The 20,054-nt window shown below is 38.7% G+C and overlaps 1 protein-coding gene across 1 annotated transcript in view; it reads right to left on the reverse strand.

Annotated features, from left to right (window-relative positions):
• Nucleotides 1-20,054, reverse strand: part of LOC121948703 (ephrin type-A receptor 6-like) — a 215,899-nt gene that overhangs the window by 93,805 nt on the left and 102,040 nt on the right. The window contains exons 4-5 of the mRNA XM_042494107.2: nucleotides 12,860-13,015; nucleotides 9,190-9,525 (exon numbers count right to left, since the gene is read on the reverse strand). Of these exons, the coding sequence (XP_042350041.1) occupies nucleotides 9,190-9,525; nucleotides 12,860-13,015 (492 nt within the window). The remainder of the gene's footprint in view (nucleotides 1-9,189; nucleotides 9,526-12,859; nucleotides 13,016-20,054) is intronic.

The raw sequence follows: 20,054 nt of genomic DNA on the forward strand, positions 1-20,054 counted from the left end.
TGTTTTTGCTTGATCAAAACTCACAATTAGGCAAACAAATTTTATGTTGCAGTTTTCACAGTTCACACACACAAGTGCACAGATGTCTCTGTGTGTCTGCATCTCTTCCTCTGCGCTCTCTTTATCCTCTGCCCACATTTCTTGTCAGCTAATTTACCCTCTTTTTCATTCTGCCACCCCCTTCTTTGCTCTTTCGATCGTCTCCTCGCTCAATCATCCTCTCATACTCTGCTTCTCATTTTCTATCTTCTTTCACTCTCTTTTTCTCTCTGTCACTTCATCTGTCTCTGTCTCGCTCTTCTCTGGCTTTCCACATTCATAACACCTCTCTCTCTTCCTCCCTCTTTCTTTTCTTTCCCTGAGTCTCTCTCTCTCTCTCTTCCTATTTACCTCTCAGGCTTACTCCCTCATTTCACTTCTCCTCTGTTCACTTAACCTTCCACATCCTCATCCAGCTGTCACTTGTCCTCGAGCTGCCTCTGGCTCTCCTCTTCCTCCTGACCCACTCACCTACATCAAAGGGGGGAACTCAAGGTTCTCTTGAGCAAGGCAGATCTCAGGAAATTACAACTTTTGTTTGAAATTTTGGAGAATGCAGCTTTTTTTTAGTGAGTATGCAGATTTAAGAAGGGACCCTAGATTTTTTGATGGATTTTTGGGTGCCCCCAGAGTGCCATGGTTAAGCTTACAGGAGCTTACATTGTCTTCTGTTTCTGCCTGCTGTTGATGGCCTTAAGAGTTTCTACTAGCTGATAATAAAAGACCATTGTGGCGGATGTGAACCTTCCTGTCCTTAAGCTGTAAACTTATAAGTCTGCCAGATCACGGAGGTGCCACGTTCCCGGTGCAGACTTCAAGAACTGCAAATGCACACATAATTTCCCCCGACTCTTTCTCTCTTTCTCCAAATATGAGGGGATTTACTTCGGGCCAAGACACTCCCCCGCTGTTAATCCTTATGCTTTATAATTCTCCACACAGTCTCGGTGCATGTGTGTGTGTGTGTGTGTGTGTGTGTGTGTGTGTGTGTTATTAAGATTGATGCTTGTGCACACATCACTGTATGAATCACAAAATATTGAAAAGGTTATGCCTGACAGGAAATTATCGCAGGCCTTAACTTCTGTCTGCCACTCATGCATGCGCATAGCGTCGGTGTGTGTATGTGTGTTTGAAAAGCAGCCCATCACAGGCACAACAAATCACATACTAACCTCAGCGACACAAAGCATTTACCAAAAGGGCCATCTGCATTTTAATAACTAAGTCTAATTTATCTATGGCCAGCGTACATTATTACAGAAGACTCTTGATATTCCTCACAACACTGGGAAATTCGCATGGCTGTCCCATTTCTGCTGATGGCGACGCTATGCTAATGGTGTTAGATTTTTCCGTGCACCTTTCCAAACAAGCCCATCACAGAGAGGTTTCGGTGGATGTGTCGAGGGAAGCATATGTGCAAAAGTATCTGTATGGATGCATATCACTGCAGGCGCAGAAAAAACGATCACTGCAGCATGCAAATTTTCCCTGTCTTAATAGATAGGCTTGCATGGTTCTCCTTGAGTTGAGTGGATAGGTTGACTTTATGCACACATAATGTTTTCAGATATATTGCTGACAGTTTGCTAGCCTTTTTTTTCAAATAAAAAAATATGCAGCTGATGGACCTCATCCCTCTTTCTGTGTCATGTTGCAGACGCTGTTAACTTTTGAAACTTAAGGCGACATCATTTTTTCGTGCTGCTTTTTAGATGACTTTCACATGTATTTAAACCTTTCCCCTGAGCAAAAAAAAAAATGCTAGGGCAAAATGTCTTGAGAAAATAGAAAAAAAGCTAGGGAAATAACTGTATCTATAATAGATCATTATTCAATTTTTAAAATCATGTTACAGAATTATTATAATTTTTAAGGCACCTTTTACAAGTCTTGTTTTTTTTAAACTTTTTTATTATTTCTTATTTTCAAACAAAATTTTTGGCAATTTTCTTGTGCTTTTTACTATTTTCTTGCTAATTTTTGGGTCATTTAATTGCTTATCACCTTCTGTCCATGTTTTTGAAAGAAATCAAGATAATCTCTCACAGGGTAATAATCTAGTATAAATTGACAAAACAAATGTGTATATAAATGAAACATAACTTATTTTCAGAGAATAATGAATTTCCAGGACACACAGATATAACACTGGGCTCAACAGTATTGTGCATTTGTTGAGGAGAGTCTAGGAGTTTCTGCCATGTACAATAGCCCCGTTCTACAGCTGCAAATAAAAATCAGTTTTACAGTGTAAGCAGTTTAGGTGAGAGACTGGGACAGTGGTCTGTATCAGCCGTTTAATGATAGGAAGAGTATGTATTACTGCACCGTAAAACTCAGTGTGTTTCGTCTACATTTGAACAAGTGTGTGTGCATGTACAGGTTTATCCAGTTTTTTTTTCTCTGCTCTGTTTCATTTCTCAGCAAGAGGTGGAATTCTAACCAGCAACTTTGCCATGACAAGCTAGCTCTGCTAAAGTGAAGGAGGTCAGACACAGCAGAGTTTGGCCTCAATCACACCAACAAACATCCAGCAAAACCGTTTTTTTAATATGGTACAGTACCCTTGGCTTGTGTTCCTATCTTGCTCTGTGTGTCAGTGGCTTTTTAGTTGTGCATAAATGTTATATAGCCTACTAACTTTTCAGTGCAAAGAACAGGAACTGATCGATTATTTAGAAAGTGCCATTTGTTCTGACGGCCCAAAATTTCAAATGCCTGTCAGTCTAAAAAATATCCCATTAGACCGAAAGCCCACTTCTCAGACAGCCCGTTATGCCAAATAAAAACAACCATCACTCCAAGTCCCATTTCTCCAAAAATACACACTCCATGCAGTTAGACAATCCAATCATCAGAAAGAATGTCCACCTTGTATGTTTCTGGGAACCATGAAAATGTTACAAGTCTGTGAAAAACATGCGGGATTGCTGGCTCAAACACTGCTGAGCAACATCTTGGAGGGTTAGTGAAACACCTGAGATTGGTGGTGCTGAGAAACCAACATGTCCCTGCTTCTCCAGTGACTTTTGTGCCACCAAATGTAGGTATTCTAAGCAAAAACATGATCTTTCCTGACAATAATCAGTTGTTTTTTGCGCATAAACCTAAACCTTTAGCCTACACCTAATCACACATACACAACAGTGCTGCTAACAAATGCAACATATGAGTGGTTTCCATTTTTTTCTGGCGATTGGGCTGTGGAACTGCAGTGAGTGTAGTAAGTGCCATTTGGTTTTGGGCTGTTGGAGAAATGGACTTTCGGTCCAACAGGACAAATTTTGGTTCTAATGAGCCTTCAGGAATTTGGGCTGTCAGAACCAAAAATGGTACCAAAAATGTCACACATGGCACTTGCAGTCAATGAAATCAAGCAGGAGGTGGGACTTACTTTTGTTTAAATACTGGTAGATTTGGTAGGTACAGTGGGACAATGGCAAATGTAGATAAAAGTTTCATATTATTAGTATCTTATTAAATGAAGGTCACCTCTTATTCAAACACTAAATGGGGATCACATGCACGGAGTTGCGTGAGCAGCGAGGTGAATTTCTTTGGCAAGTATAATGCTGTTAACTAAGCCAATAAATCTATCGATCTTATGTTATGGTAGATTTAATAGGTAACTATGAGAGAAGGGCCAAATGTAAAGGGGGGCATGGAGGAGAATAGTTTGCGTGTGTTTTTCGATTAATCACATCTTAATGCCCAGCTGTGCACTGAGACTCGCTCCACAGGTGCACTGTGCCATTTTCCCTATGCGCTTGCTTTGGCATTTTTGAAGCGTCCGCACCTGTTGTGATGAGTCTCAGTGTGATCGAGGTCCAAATTCTTTCCCTAGATCAAAGAACCCTGGAAGAATTTGGGTAAAGTAGTCTATATAACATTGAGACCATTGAAACCACCAACAACAACTGCCAACAACAACAAAACCAACAAACCTAACTAATACTTTTTTTCCCACCACAAAGAAGTGGTGTGAAAATACTGATGCATTTCCAATTAAAAAACAACAATTTGTTCCAAGTGTGATCTATAAATAGCTCTTTTTCAGATTAAATTTATGACTTGAGGATTCATGCAAAGGAAACTGCACAAATGAGGCCAAATTGCTTGTTGAGATGGATGACTCTTTGCAGCACATTTATTTCACAAAAGCATCCAATGATATATCTAAATATGTCAGATTTATTGTTTGCTGGATAAGCCCCTTTGAGATGCATCATTTAATTTTCAACAAGCTCCTTACTTACTAACACAGAATTTCATACAAAAAAGAGCTGGAGTTTAAATGACTGATGCAGTTTGTAAAATGTACTGGTCTAATCTTTACATACTTAGATGATACACTCTACATATAAAACAGTTACAATATTATAATATTATAACTGACAGTAGTAATTTGGACTGTGTGGGATATTTCAGCACATGAATCATCCTCCTCCATTCCCAACAGAGACAGCAGGTCTTATAGACATGCTAATATCCACCTTAGTAACAAATCCTGTGAAATTAGTTTCATTACCTGCAAAAAAAATCTTACCCCCAACAGTGGTTTAACTCAAGAACTGCACTGTAAAATTTTAAAGAAACTTTTACGTCACTTAAGTATTTTCCTTTTATTATACTTGGATCCAGGTCTCTTAACACATCTATGCTCTTGTCCATGAGTAGATGGACCTTTTTGCACTGTTATGAGGTTGGCAGGTGTACGTCGGTAGAAAGAAAATAGTTCCTACAAGAAACTACTCACATCAAGGACTGTGTATTTTTTTGAGTGACCAGGTCATGATTTCTGGAAAGGACGTGGATGTTGAGTTTTCCAAATGTACCTTTTTGGTGCTTTAAGCACCACAAGACAAGTGCCATCCAGTTCTATACGATATATCTACAACTATGCAACTCACACTGAAACAATCTAGACTGATAGAAAGTACTAGAAATACGAGGCAAAATATGTTCCTTTGAGTGAAGGACCTGAAACCATCATTGGCCACATGTCACAAAAAGCAAACACTGTTATATGAAATATTTGCAAATATTTTAGAATACAAACCCGTATCATGAGCACATGGGCCTGATCGCGCACTAACAATTATGGACTACATACAACCTGCAATGTAATCAATAACCTCCATAAAATGGCACATTAATGACACTGACCACTGACTCTATGACCACATGATTCTGTTGAGGTGACATGATAAAACATATCATCAGGCTGCTTATCATTGGCTGATGGCCAGGGATCTGCCTCTTCCCTTGAGTATTTTAAATAACTGCAGCTGGGTATATTAGTGATGAAATGGGTCTTGTGTACAGCTCGGGGACCTGCCAAGACTATGTGCTAAACTGGGCATCCTAATGAAATAAAAAGGCTGCGTGTAACATTGAGTTACCTGTATAGGCTGGAGCTGTCCCCTGTGACACAGAATAATGCATTTAATGTGTTTTGGCTGTATGAGAAAATGTATTTCTCCCAGACTCCCACAGCTACACAAGGATGGAGAGAGGTAGAGAAAGAAGGGGGGAAAGAACAAAGAAGAAGAAGAAAAGGAAAACATGTTTGGAAAAAAGAGAGAACGAAAGAAGAGGGCAAACAACCAATAGAAAAAGGGGAAGAGAAAAGAAGGGAGGAAAAGAGAGGGAGGAGGGACAAAACAGAAAACACTGTGTTTGCAAATCACAAATTAAAAGCATAAGCGTTCCCATACAGACCACCATCCCTGAGGAAATGTGGGCTTTTCAGCATAAAAACCTTATTTGGAGCAAGTAGGCAAGTAGAAACAACCTCTCCTTGGCCTCCTGTCATCATTTACAGCAGCAGTTAAGGATGCAAAACTAAAAATACTAAAGGAACATTAACTGTAATGTCATTCTGACTCCATTCGTGACTTTCTCTGCCATCTGCTTCAAAGGCTACAGTGAAGATTCTGTGATTAACAAAGCATGCAAAATTAAAATTTGATAAAGCACTTACATGGTTATTTAAATTGATCAAGTCACCCTAAGTAGATGCGAGTGCACCTGTCCTCCAAATTCCATTGCAATGTAATCATGCAGTCAAGAGTTATTGTGTAACAAACTCAGATGAATATGGCAAAGTATTAAAGGAAAATGGCGTGCCACTTAAAATAAAATAATGAAAAACCTTTTCTGGGCCCATTAAAAAAATGTTACATACACAACTTGGTAAGGAGTGGATGAAGTTGCACTAGAAGGCTGTAAAAAAACAAAACAAACCTTAAAAATTAAAAAGCGCTTTTTGTTGTTTTATTGTAATTTGTCAGTTATTGTAGTTGTCAGTTCTATTCAGTATTTTTCACGTGCTATGTGTGTATCTTTGATCAATAAAAAAGTGCTGAATGCATTGGCATCCACATTTTCTTGCTAGTAGTCTTTCCCTTCTTGGCAGTTTGCTGTGTTTCTTGGTACAGTGCCATCGCCTTGTCTGGCAAAATCATGTGAAATGACTGGTAAGGAAGTGTATTTGCTCATAAAAACATTGCTCATCAGCACTGCTGGTTGCCAAAAAAATAAATTGATGTGGGTGTCTTTAAAAATATGCAATGATGTCTTCATAGTTCCATAGTCTGTAGCTACCATAGGGTTTCCCACATATTCATTTATTTGTGGTGCGCTGCCACAATGATGACATTTGCCCCCACAAATAGATTTTTGGAGCTGTACTGTTAAGTAGGAGTGCTATTGGAATATATATATGGTTGGGTTATTTATAGTGCAACTGGGGCAGAAACAGCCCCATAGAATGTTTGGTGCATTCAGTGTGAAAATTAACCCTTCATTCTGCTGTGTCTAAAAGTTTGCTTTCACTTATAAACATCTGCCCTCTCATATATCGATGTGATCTGATCAGCTGTGGATTGATCAACAGATAGTTTTTAAACCTGCGAGTGACAAACTGCTGCTGAGGGAAAAAAAAAAACAAAACTCATAAAGAGTTCTGCCTACACTGCCTTCATGGACTCCCAAAAACTTCTGATATTAGAGAGAGGGCACAGAATGATGCAATGGGACGTCCAGACATTTAAGAGATTTCACAAAGGAAGCAAAAATGACAACTAGATATACTGACACATCCCTCCGTGCACTAGTGAAGTTGCACTCACACTTCACATCAATGTCTGTGAAAACACGGATGCTTTACAAACATCCATTTGAACACATCATGACAACATTCTAATTTACCTTCACCTAATACTTATTTTTACTAAATAGAACTTGAACACATCATTATGTAACTCCATGTAACCTCCATTTGCTGTTAGTTACAGCCGCTGGCTTTGACTGAGCCGATGTTAACGTAATCTCCTCTCGCAAATTTCAGCATGGGTATGTTGTTCACAATGTAGCATTATTATGATACTTGTGTCTCCTGATGCGTCAGTAATGATTTCCTGCATCCTCTTATCTTGAAGGTGTACTGGGGAAAATCTCCTTTCATCCCAAACATTTTTTTTAGCAACAGGATGCTGTTCATCTCGAGTCCTGCTTTTTGGCCGGCGCAAAACTAATGGTACACAACAGGAAAAACATCGGCCACTGCCATCAATGAAAGTCATCTTTTTTGCAAATTTGCCTGATAAATACCAACAAGGTGAATTTCGTCTGTTCAACTAATAACTTGGTGCATCCCTGCTAAAAATCCCCAAATGTTTTCCTTCAGAGTTCATGATTTGTGATATAAAAAATTAAATGCAGTCCCCATATGGTGGCGCTACTCCTGCCAAAAATGTTTTCTGGCTCATGGCCTAACTCATGGGCTGAACTGATGAAGAGGTAGCAATGCATTTGTGTTCACACAAGGGCTGGGACGACGCGTTGATGTAATCGTTTACGTGAATACGTCGATTCAAGAAACGTGCGTCGATGTGTCGATGTGATGCATCATGAGAGTGTGAGCAGCGCCAAGCATGTGTTTTTTGTTTCCGTGCTCATGGTATCAAGTTAGAGCGTGCACACTGTCCACCCGAGCAGTGCTTGTCAGGCGCGTCTCAGCTTTTTTACGCGTGACGCTCGCGTTTGTTGACGCTATACCACTCTATACTGCAGTTTAAAGTCTCTCTCTGTCACAGAGATGAGGAAATACAAAGATATTTGTTTTACCTCAACTTCCTTGATTTCCTTTCAAAACAAAAGTCCTCTGACTTTGTGTCTAGACAGAATGCCATCAGTTGCTGATATAATACATTTTATTTTGAAACATTTACAGAATGGGGTTGTCAGCTGTGCGGGAGCTTGTATAAGTTCATAAATGAGTGGAATATGTGCTTATAAATATGAAAATACAGCACTTATATCAGCAGGCTGCGGTATGCCTTAAGGCCCAGTTAAGGCTGGTCTATTTTGATGCAGAAAGAATGCACTAGTTATAATTGTTTGTTAGAGAAAAGTTTTAAAATGTTTTTTTTTTTTGGCAAATTTGTTATAAAAATCAAGTAATAAAACATTAATAGTTAGATCAGTAGTTAGGTGCAGCCCTACTTCACACCCTATCCATATAAAGTCATACTAGAAACAGCATTATTAAAGACTGTCTGTATAAAGCCCTCTAAAGCACGTCATAATCAATATGATGGACATAGCTCGTTCATATATTTCAGATAAGGCAGACATTGATCCACATGTATGGACACCTTACCAGAGCATATAGAGCTGATACAGAGAAGATCAAAATGAGTGATAATTAATTAATGTGATATTTAAATTACAGCATATCAGACTATGATCTTATCTTTCATTTCAAGTTACCACATATTAATGTACGTATTAATGTACAGCAGCGCCTGTGATAAGAGGGTCATGGAGGTGGTGTGAAAGTGCCAGGAAAAAAAAAAAAAAGAATAAGTTATCAGCTATAATAAGTTGGACTAAACCTACCTCTCAAAATCTTGCAAAGAAAATACTTTATAAAATAATTTCTTAGACACACTTTGACTGATGGCTTTATGCTGTATTTTGGAAGCACTATACAGAAGATGAAATTGGATGTTTTTCATGCTAACTAAAAGCACCCCAAAAAAGAATCCACCTTTTTAAAAATCACAGTGTTGCAGTTAAAGTGACACAGCAGCCAAGTAACTCTTAACTCTAAGGATGGAGTAAAATTCAAATACTCACCACCCTGATCAGTGCTGACGGTGATGATGGCTACCTGGCGAGGGAAGGAGCTCATGTCTGACACACCATTGAGGGACTCGATCTCGAAAGTGTAGTTGGCGTGTGCTGAGAAGTCCATGACGGTGACAGTGGCGTTGGTCAGGCCTAACGGTCCCGGTAGAAATCGAAGTTCCTCTTCGCAAAATTGGCACTGGTTGGGCTCGGGGCCACAGCGTTTACACTGGACGTTGTAGGTGAGATCCCTGCGGCCCCCTGTGTCGCTGGGAGGTGACCACTCCAGCATCAGACAGGTGTCATTCAGGTTAAATATCAAGTTGCGGGGAGGAGATGGAGGGCCTGCCAGTTGTAGAACAAAAAACAGATAGATAAATCAGTAATAAGATACTTTGATAAAGATTGTACCTGCTGTTAAGAAGATACACAATTAGCTGTGAGAGATTTAAACAGTAGATCATTCTATTACTTAAAAGCTATTCTTACCCACATAAGATTTTATTGGAAGAAAAATTAGGATTAACTTTTCTTTCACTTTCTGCTTTTATTCCTCTATGGGTGTATTTCTGCGATTTCTTCACCCTCTATTTTCTGTCTTCAAGACCTACATTTGCAAACTCACCACTTTTATCAACATTACCTTTAGGATGTCCAAAACTGAGAGTCAATTGACCACCAGCTGACTTTACTCAACTCAACAACACATGCGTCTAGACTGCAGGGGATCCTTTCCTATCTCCTGTCTTGACATAGATACACGCATAATAGACATTTTAAATCTATGGAGTTTAATTGCTCTTTTTTGTTAAATATACTTTTACACACTTCCAAATAATTGCTCCTTATTAAACTGTGGATGATCACTTCTTTTTCACAATGCGCTAAAGTTGGGGGGGGGGGTTGGTCAGAGGTCAAAGGACTCTAGTGAAATAGCCATGCAGTTTTTCCATCCCATTATTTAGCCTATATTTGGTGTTTTTCAGCCCCCTTGCTCAGAAGCTAGCATGACATGGTTGGTACCACAGGATCCCTCAGATCTTCTGGTTTCATATGTACCAGTATCAATCTATCTTAAATACCCTGAAAGATTAATGCAACAAAAAAAAATAACTTGTCATGTGTGGACCTAATGCGTAAATGCTGACAGCTCTAATAAAAATGAATACCTCATTGTACCAAAGGCAATGTGATGCAACAAAGCAACCATGTGGGTGTTTTTACAATTACACTTAATTAAGTACTTGCAATATCACCTATGCCCCTGCAAACACTGCTAAACCAACTGCACTGTCATTTGGCAAAACTCAATACACACAGTGAAGCTTTCATCAACCACATGCTACACAGACAGCGTGTGTGGAGGCAAAAACACATGCTCTGCCCATATACATAACGCGTGCCCCATATATCATGGCCTCTATATTACCCAAGCTGCCAATGTTATTATGAAGGGAAGAATAAAATAACACCCATACTAACAAAAACACAGGACCCAAAACTGATCCCTGAGGTACACCACATCTAAGACTGTGTTATGCACAAATATTACCACTGTCTCTTTATCTGTTTCTATAGATTCTCCCCAAAATTCCCACAGGTACATTACAGTATAAAATTGTTAAATATTACATATCACTACTGTACCACACAACTCTTAAATTCTCTCTAAACTCTAAAAAATAAATTACACTCCTGTACAGTAAACCTGCTAAGTTATTTCACCTCCCTCACATTTCACTTTGCTGAGGTGTTTTTGTGCTTTCCGAAAGTGCGTGTTTGTGTGTCAGGGTAAGTATTGTGCTATTGCAGGCAGCCAGCTGTCAACAGGGTGGAGTTAAAAGGCCTGAGGGATTTGAACACTCCCGTCCTGCCAAGCTCACTGTCTGCCTAGACAATGGGATGTTTCCCTCTCTTTTGCCATCCCTCTATCCCTTCATTCCTCTCCCTCTCCACCTTTGCTAAAAATCTCAGCAGACAGGAAAGCTCCGCCTACCCCTCCTCCACTCCTGTCAGCGAATGTCCATTCTCTCTCTCTCTTTATCTCTTTCTGCGTCTATCGGCCATTATCTCACCTCCTCTATTCTCTCCATCGAGGAGAATCCACCCACCTCCCCTCCTGCAGAGCAACCCCACTGCCATCAATCAGCTCCTATTCTCCTCCAGGGGGAGATTGGTATCAGCACCCTCCTTCCTTTCTCTCTTCACTGTCTTCTCCATCCAGCCTTTACACTTTCTCTCCACCTTTATCTCTCCTCCTGTGACATCCTCTCTTTCGTGCTCTCTACCTTTGTCTTCCTCAGTCTTTAATCTCCTTTTTTTTTTTTTTACCTAGACATCAAGCAAATAGTTTGTGCTCTGGCCTACAAGCTCCTGATTAAAATGCATTATGTGAGTAAACACAGAACTCACAGCTTGTTAGAATAGATGTGGTAGTCTACTCCTCTTAGCTTGCTGTGTTGTCAAACCCCCGCTCACATGCAGTGTTTGTACTTGGAGCAAAACTGGCCTTGGAGATTTAGGATGTGCTTTTGCCTGAAGATTTAGCACAACAACCAGCAACAACTTTTGAATGAGGCACTAAAAGCAATGTTGTTTGTCTGTGTGAGACTGCTGACCATTTTTATATATTTCAAACTTTATATACACAATTTCAAAGCTCACAAGATGATAAATTATCCACCCATATTCAGAGAGTTGTGGCTGGTTGCTGGTGTTATATGCTGTATTGTATGAAAATAAGGGTATTTTAGATGCTGTCAGCCTGGTTGTTGGACCAATGTCTATATTTCAGAGCCAAAAGAACAGATCTCGAATCATAATTTTGCTGAAACAGCTGTTTTGGTCAGCATATCTAAACATGTTTGATAAATGATGATATATATATTTATGCAATACTACTGGATATAGGTATATGAAAGCTATCCAGAAGTAACAGTGTTATTGCAATGGAAAGCCTGCAGGTATAAATGGATGGATTTCTATGTGCTGAAGCAAGATGTTGCATCATCCGAGTCTAAATTTAGAGATGAAGAGCCAAGGCTTTACCAAGATTTACTCTGCAAACAGTGCATCTTAGAGGGAACTGTAAACTCACAGCTTTGCCACAGTGACTTGACTTTTGTCTTGCTGTAAAAAAGACAAAAAGACAAATACACTCTTCCACCCTGTAGAGCTCTCAGACGTGGCCCCCGTCTATCTCGGTGACAGCTAAATGGCTTTTTAATTAAAGGAGAATTAGTCCGGTTAAACTGTAATTTAATGCAAATATGAAGTCGTAATGACAGTCGGTGAATCATCAATGAAGACGAGGCAGCTGAACAAAAGCCATGTAATTCATCCAGAGACTCTCTAATGCACAGTTTCACACCAGATAAGTCCTGCAGACGAGACTGGATTTACGGCACAGCTAATTCTAAGAGACCACTGGAGTAATCCAGCAGCTCGAGAGACAAAGCAATAACTTACCCAGACTGTCAGGCACGCACAAGTATAGGGATCTTTAACATGAATTCACAATTAAGGAAGTTGCTGTGGTGACATGGAGGCTTAAAGCTCTGCTATGACACTGATGGCATCGAAAAGGATGACTAAAAGTTCTGAACCTCTGATGCAGTTATGTGTCTAATGAGTAACAGGTGACGAGTAAATAACAAGTCCTGTTTGCTGGTATACTCACGTGTACAAGCCATAGTTGGAGGATCTCTCTCAGCCCTGAAGAAGCCCGCCTCACAGCGACAGATATCAGCGCCTTCTCCATAGCTGAAACTATGCGGAGGGCACTTTGAACACTTGATGTTTCCAGCATATGCCTTGTAGAAGCCTGGCTGACATGCTGGGGGTGACAGGAGGACAACATGACAGGATATGAGAGCCAGGATATATCATGAGGGTACAGGTAAGAATATCACATGCAAACATCATATATCCTTTGAATGCTGACGCATGAGGACCCAAGCGTAGGTGCATTGTATACTGACAAGAGACCAGCGATAACATAATATTACATCTTTAAAACAGCCATATGTACTAGGGATGCAGGATATTGGATTTTTTGCTGATATCCGATATGCCAATATATAATTTGGCCGATAACATCATACCAATATCATTAAAACCATTTGTTTTTCCTGACCTTGTTTTAGTGACCATCAAGATTCTTCTGTAGCGGAATTAACATCATATTAGAGATAGGATACGAGATATAAAATAAAGTGCTTTTTAATGTATGTAATATTCATTCTTTGTACAAAAAAGAAATACTTCAACTTAGGGTTGATCTTTTGTACATATTCATTTTGTCAATACAAGAAAAAGAAAACCGAAATCAGCATGTTGGCCAATTCTGATATTTCATTTGATCAATATCAGTCGATATTGATGCCATACTGATACTATCCTGCATCCCTAATATCTATAACATCTACCATCTCCGTCAAGACCAAATTCCCCATCTTGCAATGTTAATCCATCAGTCCCATAATTCAGATCTGCTCCAGATTTCAATGGCCTCCTCTTCAGCCTATGCTACAACAACAGACTAACAAACCAAAGCAAAACAAAACAACACAACCTCCTTGGCTGAGGTCGCAAGAGGCATCTACCCTGTCAATCTTCACCATGAATAAAGCATGATCAGTTGTGCTAGTAGAGTCTGGCATTTATCAGAAATTAATATTTAGGAGCATTAAAGACGTTTAACAGATTCACCAAAATCAGGTTTTCTTCTCAAATATGGAAATCAATGCAGCGAGATTCACTAAAATATATTTGAGACCATCTGCTCTGGTGTTGGGAACTCTACCTCAAAGTATGAAAAAGTGTCATTTTTATTTACATGAAAACAAAGGAGCTTAGCAGAACCGCTAAGACAGATATTCATGACTTTTTTTTAATTAAAAAATATTTTATGAAACTATGAAAACTATATAGAATCCCACACAGATTGTTCTCTCCCTGAGCATATTAATAAACACAGATTACATGCATTAATTTATGCTTTCTGCTGTTGTGCAGGTCTTAAAGAATAATTAAAGCTGAATAATTAATTGTGATGATAGAAAGGTTTGTTGACAGAAAACATACAAATATGTGTTACAACTTGCTGAGGTTGTTTTTAAACTGGTTTGCTGCAACCTTTTTCACTTTTTTCACATGTGTATAAAGGTGTACGTATGATATTAACAACAAAAAAAAAGTGCCCTGCTAAACACGTAATAGCAAGAGCCAGAAAACCTGTTTCAGTGGAATGTAATTTCTGTCAGTCATCGGCAGCTGACAAAAAACAAACAACACTGTCTGCCTCCACAGCAAAAGCCACTGTATCTTTCTTAGTTGATAAATAATTGCCTGCATGGACCTTGATGTCTCTAACATGATCTTATGTAAGATGAATGACATTCATCAGTTCTGTGTCTTATTAATCTCCCTAGACTTGTTAATCTTTGTCTGGGCCATGTAGTCATGACATAAATGTTGCTCTCGCCGCTGAAATTTAGCAGCCGATTCAGTGGATCTTCTGGCTACAATAACTGCAGAATCACTGCTGGACCCACCGTCAGTCCCTCCAGATTTTATGGGCTGGCTTTGGGATTGTTGTAGCCTGAGATGCCTGACTCCACAGCAGCTTTTCTAAAAAAAATTGTGATGCACATTTATTTTTTTGCAATGAATTTGCATGGGCAAGCAAAAATTGCAAAAATAATTGTGATGCTGCCATACATTCTTAGCTTATTATTATGAGAATTCAGTGTTTCAGAATCTATTTATGATGGTTGAGGGGTTGGGGGCCTCAGTGTAGAAGGACTGCCTTTGCAAGCCGCTCTCAACTGCTCTTTACGTGGTTAGCACGAGGTAAGAAAGCACAACATGACCTCATCCCTACTTATCATATTTTTGCCAATTGGTAAGAAGGCCTGCTGCAGCTGTTAACATCCGACACTGAGCCGTTAAGGTTACACCGTCACAAAACCGCTTTACTGTTAACAACCATTATGTAACATTACTTTACAATAATAGTAGAGGCACAATGATATGCTGAAATAAAGTGTTATAAAACTCACAGACAATCTAAACTTCCGCAGTGCCATTAAACCAGAGGTGACTGTCTGTAACAGACATACCTGAAAACAGATATATATGGTGTTATATAAAAAGACTGCAGTCTGACAGGCAGATTGGCAAGAAGAGGTAAAATAAATACCTTTCTGACCATTTTTTATTTAAATATTTGGTCTATCTGCCCGAGTTTAAAGCTCTTGGGGGCACAAGGATGAATGAATTGGTTGGTACTTGTCATTGTGTCTAAGTCTTTTAATATTTCTACATGCTCCTGTATATTTTCTAACGTTTAATTGTGGTTGGTCAGCCCCCCCTTGAAAAAGATACTCAATGGGACATACACAGTTAAATATGGGTCCAAAAATAAATAAATAAATAAATAAATAAATAAATAAATAAATAAATAAATAAATAAATAAATAAATAAATAAATAAAAATAATATAAATGAATTCACATTGTTCTTCATAGTTTTTTAGAGACATGTTGTCTACTATAATTGGTAGATGCCAACATTGAATGTGGCTTAGGTTAACCTTAGGCCAGCTGGTTTGAGGAGGCAGTTTCCAGTCTTCAAGAATGATTTTGACATTTCGGCAAAATAACAAGCACACTGCGTGTATATAATGAAATAAAGGAAAAGCTATATTCCATTTAGCAGCTTCAGTTTCAGAGTCCTGGTATTTTGCACACAGGCTCACTGTCATGAATGGAGCCATTGTTGATGCTATTACAAACACCTGTGCCTTCCTACTATGACAAGTAAAAAATATCTATTCAAAAGATCACAAAGTGCAGTTTTTTCACCAAGCAGACAAATTATATCAATCAAGAGTTAAAGCTAACTAAATAAAAAATCATAAAACACACACAAATAGCATTGAAAGTTAGAAGAAACATTACTTCTACCTACAGCTTAGCCACTAAGGACATTAAAGTCATTTGCATAACTTATTCCTCATATTTTAGAGAGAACATGTATCCCTGTGTTCCTTCCTAAAAGAGAGACGGGTTTTGGTGCATGAAGCCTGTTGCCAAAATGAGTATTTTTGTTCTAATCCAGCTCTAGCTGCTGAACTTATTCCAGAAACCCTGTGTATGAAAGCGTGTAATGAAGAGGCTCTCTGTTTGTTACACATTCACACAAATACATTCATTGCTACCAAACCAAGGTTATTTCTTTGCATTAAAATTCACAGAATGAATAGTGAAAATTGGCTAAGAATGCGTTGTGAGTTGTACTGCTACAGCATGAAAATGTCTTCTGTACTAGGCTAAAGGAGATAGGAAAGGAAGCACTGATACCTCTTTTTCTTAACATCTAACAAGTATGATTAAGTAATTGACTGGTCCAGTGTGGGTTTGATTGATAAAAAAATAGCACATTAAAGCAACTCCCCTTATCAAAACACTAAAATAAGATAAACTTAGAGAGAAAGATTGAGCTAAAGTCATCAGGAGACGGAGTGCTGCAGCTTTTAATAGCATTTTCTCAACCTCCAAAACACTTCCATGTCACAGAGTCGTGTAGAAGTCTCCTGCCTGGTGAGATTTCCATTGCTGCCGGTTGTCACCAAGCACATCGATTTAACAAGGTAACACAAGCTGAGCCATTTGAAGGGATTCACCTTGAAGCACCAAGTGCCTTTTTGTGTCTCCATTGCTGCCTGTGATAAATGGAGCTGTAGGGAGGACAAGGAAGCGCTCGAAACCACGACTGCTCTGATCAAATGGGGACAATTAGGATGGAGGCAAAGAGGTTGACACACACAGAGATACACACACACACACACACACACACACACACGGCACGAGTCAGCACAGAATTTTTGAGCGTTTCCTCTCCATATGAAGTTTGTTTGATTACAAAATTATTTTATTAATGACTGATATTCCATGGTTGAAAATGGCAGAACCAAGTCTTTAAATGGTGTATTGATTAGAGTCTATACAAGACTTTTTGTATTTTATAATCAATGTTATTCTCTATTTCAATAAAATAGTAGTTTCCCGTGACTAAGTAACATAAAGAGTGTTAAAAATGTTCAACTTTGAAAATAATGAATATTGATCGTTGGTGACTTAAATTTCAGAATATTCAAATGAATATTTGCCCTCACAAAACCTGACACATGCATGCAGCACACAAACACACGCACACATCAGTATGACAAGTAGCATCCCCTTATGGCGCACCAAGGCTGCCTCCGTCATTAACCTCTGATACCGGCATGTCCTTGAGTCAAAAACCGTCAGTCAAGTCCCCCACCCCACTAGACCCTGTTTTAGACTCTGTCAACCTAATGATGCCTCTGCCCGACCTTCGCTGAACTGAGGGGATGTTCCTTTTCGAACCTCACAGCGTCCTGCTGCAATCTGTCTGGTCAGGCTCAGTTCCAAGGCCACAGCGCCGCTGTACAACGGCTGACCATGCATCACCCGAGGATGGACACGCACATGGTGGCAAAGAGGTTAGTGCACACATGCTGGTTTGCGCACACACACACACACACACGCAGACACACACACACACACACACCGGCGAACATAGCAGAAAGCAATGACAAACAGAAAACTGAACTATTTGGCTCGTCAAATGTGAATGAAGTTTGAACATTTGGACTTTTGAGACGTTATATGGATTATACGACTTATACTGCATAAAAATGAAAGGACTAAGTATTGGATAGAGTTTGCACTTTTTCTGCTAAGAGCCAAAGTAAAAAACAGCACTGTGGAAGAAGACAGCAGGGCAAGGCTAAATGTATGTGTCGTGCACGTGTTTTACTACAATAAAGCCCTTTTATTACAGTTTCATCAGGGTCAAAGACATTTCACAATACATGTAAAAAATGTTAGGGGACCATTTTCTGTTGAGCCTATATCTAAAATAAATGTACTGACATGGAACATGCACAGTTGTTATGAACTGTTATAGTAGTATATAATCATGGATTACAAGACATATGTGTGTTTCATTAAATGTTATTATTATATCTTAAGTAGATTTTAGGACAATTACACACCTTTACAAAATCAATTAACATAGTTTATGCACTGACTCAATTCATTTAATTTTTATTTTTTTTTTTCACAGAAGCGTATTGCTGCCACGCCTGAAAAAAACTAAAAAAAATAAATTAAAAAAAAGATCAGTATCTGGCAGTAACGTGAAGAGTTTCTTGTCATAACTACATGTTTTCCATGTTTTAACAAGATGTTTTCATGTTATTACTTCAAACGTATCACTTTTTAACATTAAACAATTCCCATTATGCCAAAATAAATAGGATAAATTGAGAAGAATTGCTCTTTAACACTTGAGCATATTATAACAAAACTGTCACAATTTAACATGAAAAGTTTTACGTTATAACAAGCTAGATATTTTGTTATAACAAGAAAACTCAAACACTCTCTAAAACGTATAATAATGACGTAATATTCTGCAGTTTAACATACTATTTATTTAAAGACAGGGAATTATTTTTATAGATCCCCAAATTTTTTTTTATCACTCAGCAATTTCACATTATGTATTATAATAAATACTGTATCTTTATTTATAGATTGTAATGTAAATAATTTGAGTTGTTGTGGTAATTAAATGACACTCACTGATTCAGTAGCTTCTACACTGCTGGAGCCAATCTCGTGTCATTCACCAAAAAAAAAAAAATTAGGGGCATGAATTCACATAAAAAGGACTATATACATATATATCCAAAATGCTAATTCATTTTGAGAACATAGATAATAAAGCCACACCGGGAAAGAACCTGCCAACATGGCAATAATTTTTTAAACACGATCAACAGGAAGCAGCTTAAACCTAGATCAGACTGTGCTGTCATCTGATAGCAATGTCATCTCTATTGTCAACAAAAGCTCTGACTGAGCAGTAAGTATCCTATTTTTCAAACTGCTCAGCCTCCTTGAACGATCCATCATCACCACCAACCTAAGTACCCATAACCTTTGACCTTAGTACATGCTCACTTCCTAGGTCCTCTCTGCTTCAACTGCACTGATCATGCTACTAACCAACTAATCTGCAAAGCAAACTGTGTTTCCCAAATGCAATCGAGTGCATATAACTAACTGCATTTCATTTCACTCATTTAAAAATGGGACCAATGTTCTGCCAACCACTTCAGCAACACGCTGTTAAGTGTAGCCGTCATCTCTTCAGCGCTGATGCACAACAGTTCTCTGTGTGTGTGTACCTGCTGTGCGCTACAGATTTCATCCAGTAACTTTCGGAAGAAACCAATACCATAGAGACAGGGGTGTGTGACTTTTTGAGGTATGCTCTTGTACATAATTAGGAGAATGAGTTTTAATAAACATCACAACCTATTTTAAAAATTAGTAGTTGACTTGGCATGTCTGAGTGTTATGGCCATCATGGTGCCTCATGTAACAATAATGAAGACAAAGCTGTCTGCGTCAACTGTAAAACTGCATCGATTTACTGATATGGTATTTTGAGAACATATTGTGCAGCATGTTTGCCTGTCCCATCATGCTGTTTGTTGATTCTGACACCAGAGCCCATGGCAGATATTTAAAGGGAACAGCTGTTGAGTGGGAAGTGACTTGGCAGACATCACGTACAATGATGTATCATCAATGACATTATAAAGTTTATCAAGCATGACTGTACCTGAATTACAAAACTTTTAATATGAGGTCACCATGTCTAATATTTATATATTATTTTTTCTTATATAATGCATAATATGACGTCTTTATTGAACTTAATATGCACACTTTACAATGCCTTGCAAAATCTTGAGATGTATGTTGTGTGGA

This window comes from Plectropomus leopardus, chromosome 10 (genome assembly GCF_026936395.1).
Source record: "Plectropomus leopardus strain MGB_pleo_1.0 chromosome 10, ASM2693639v1, whole genome shotgun sequence".
NCBI lineage: Eukaryota > Metazoa > Chordata > Actinopteri > Perciformes > Serranidae > Plectropomus > Plectropomus leopardus.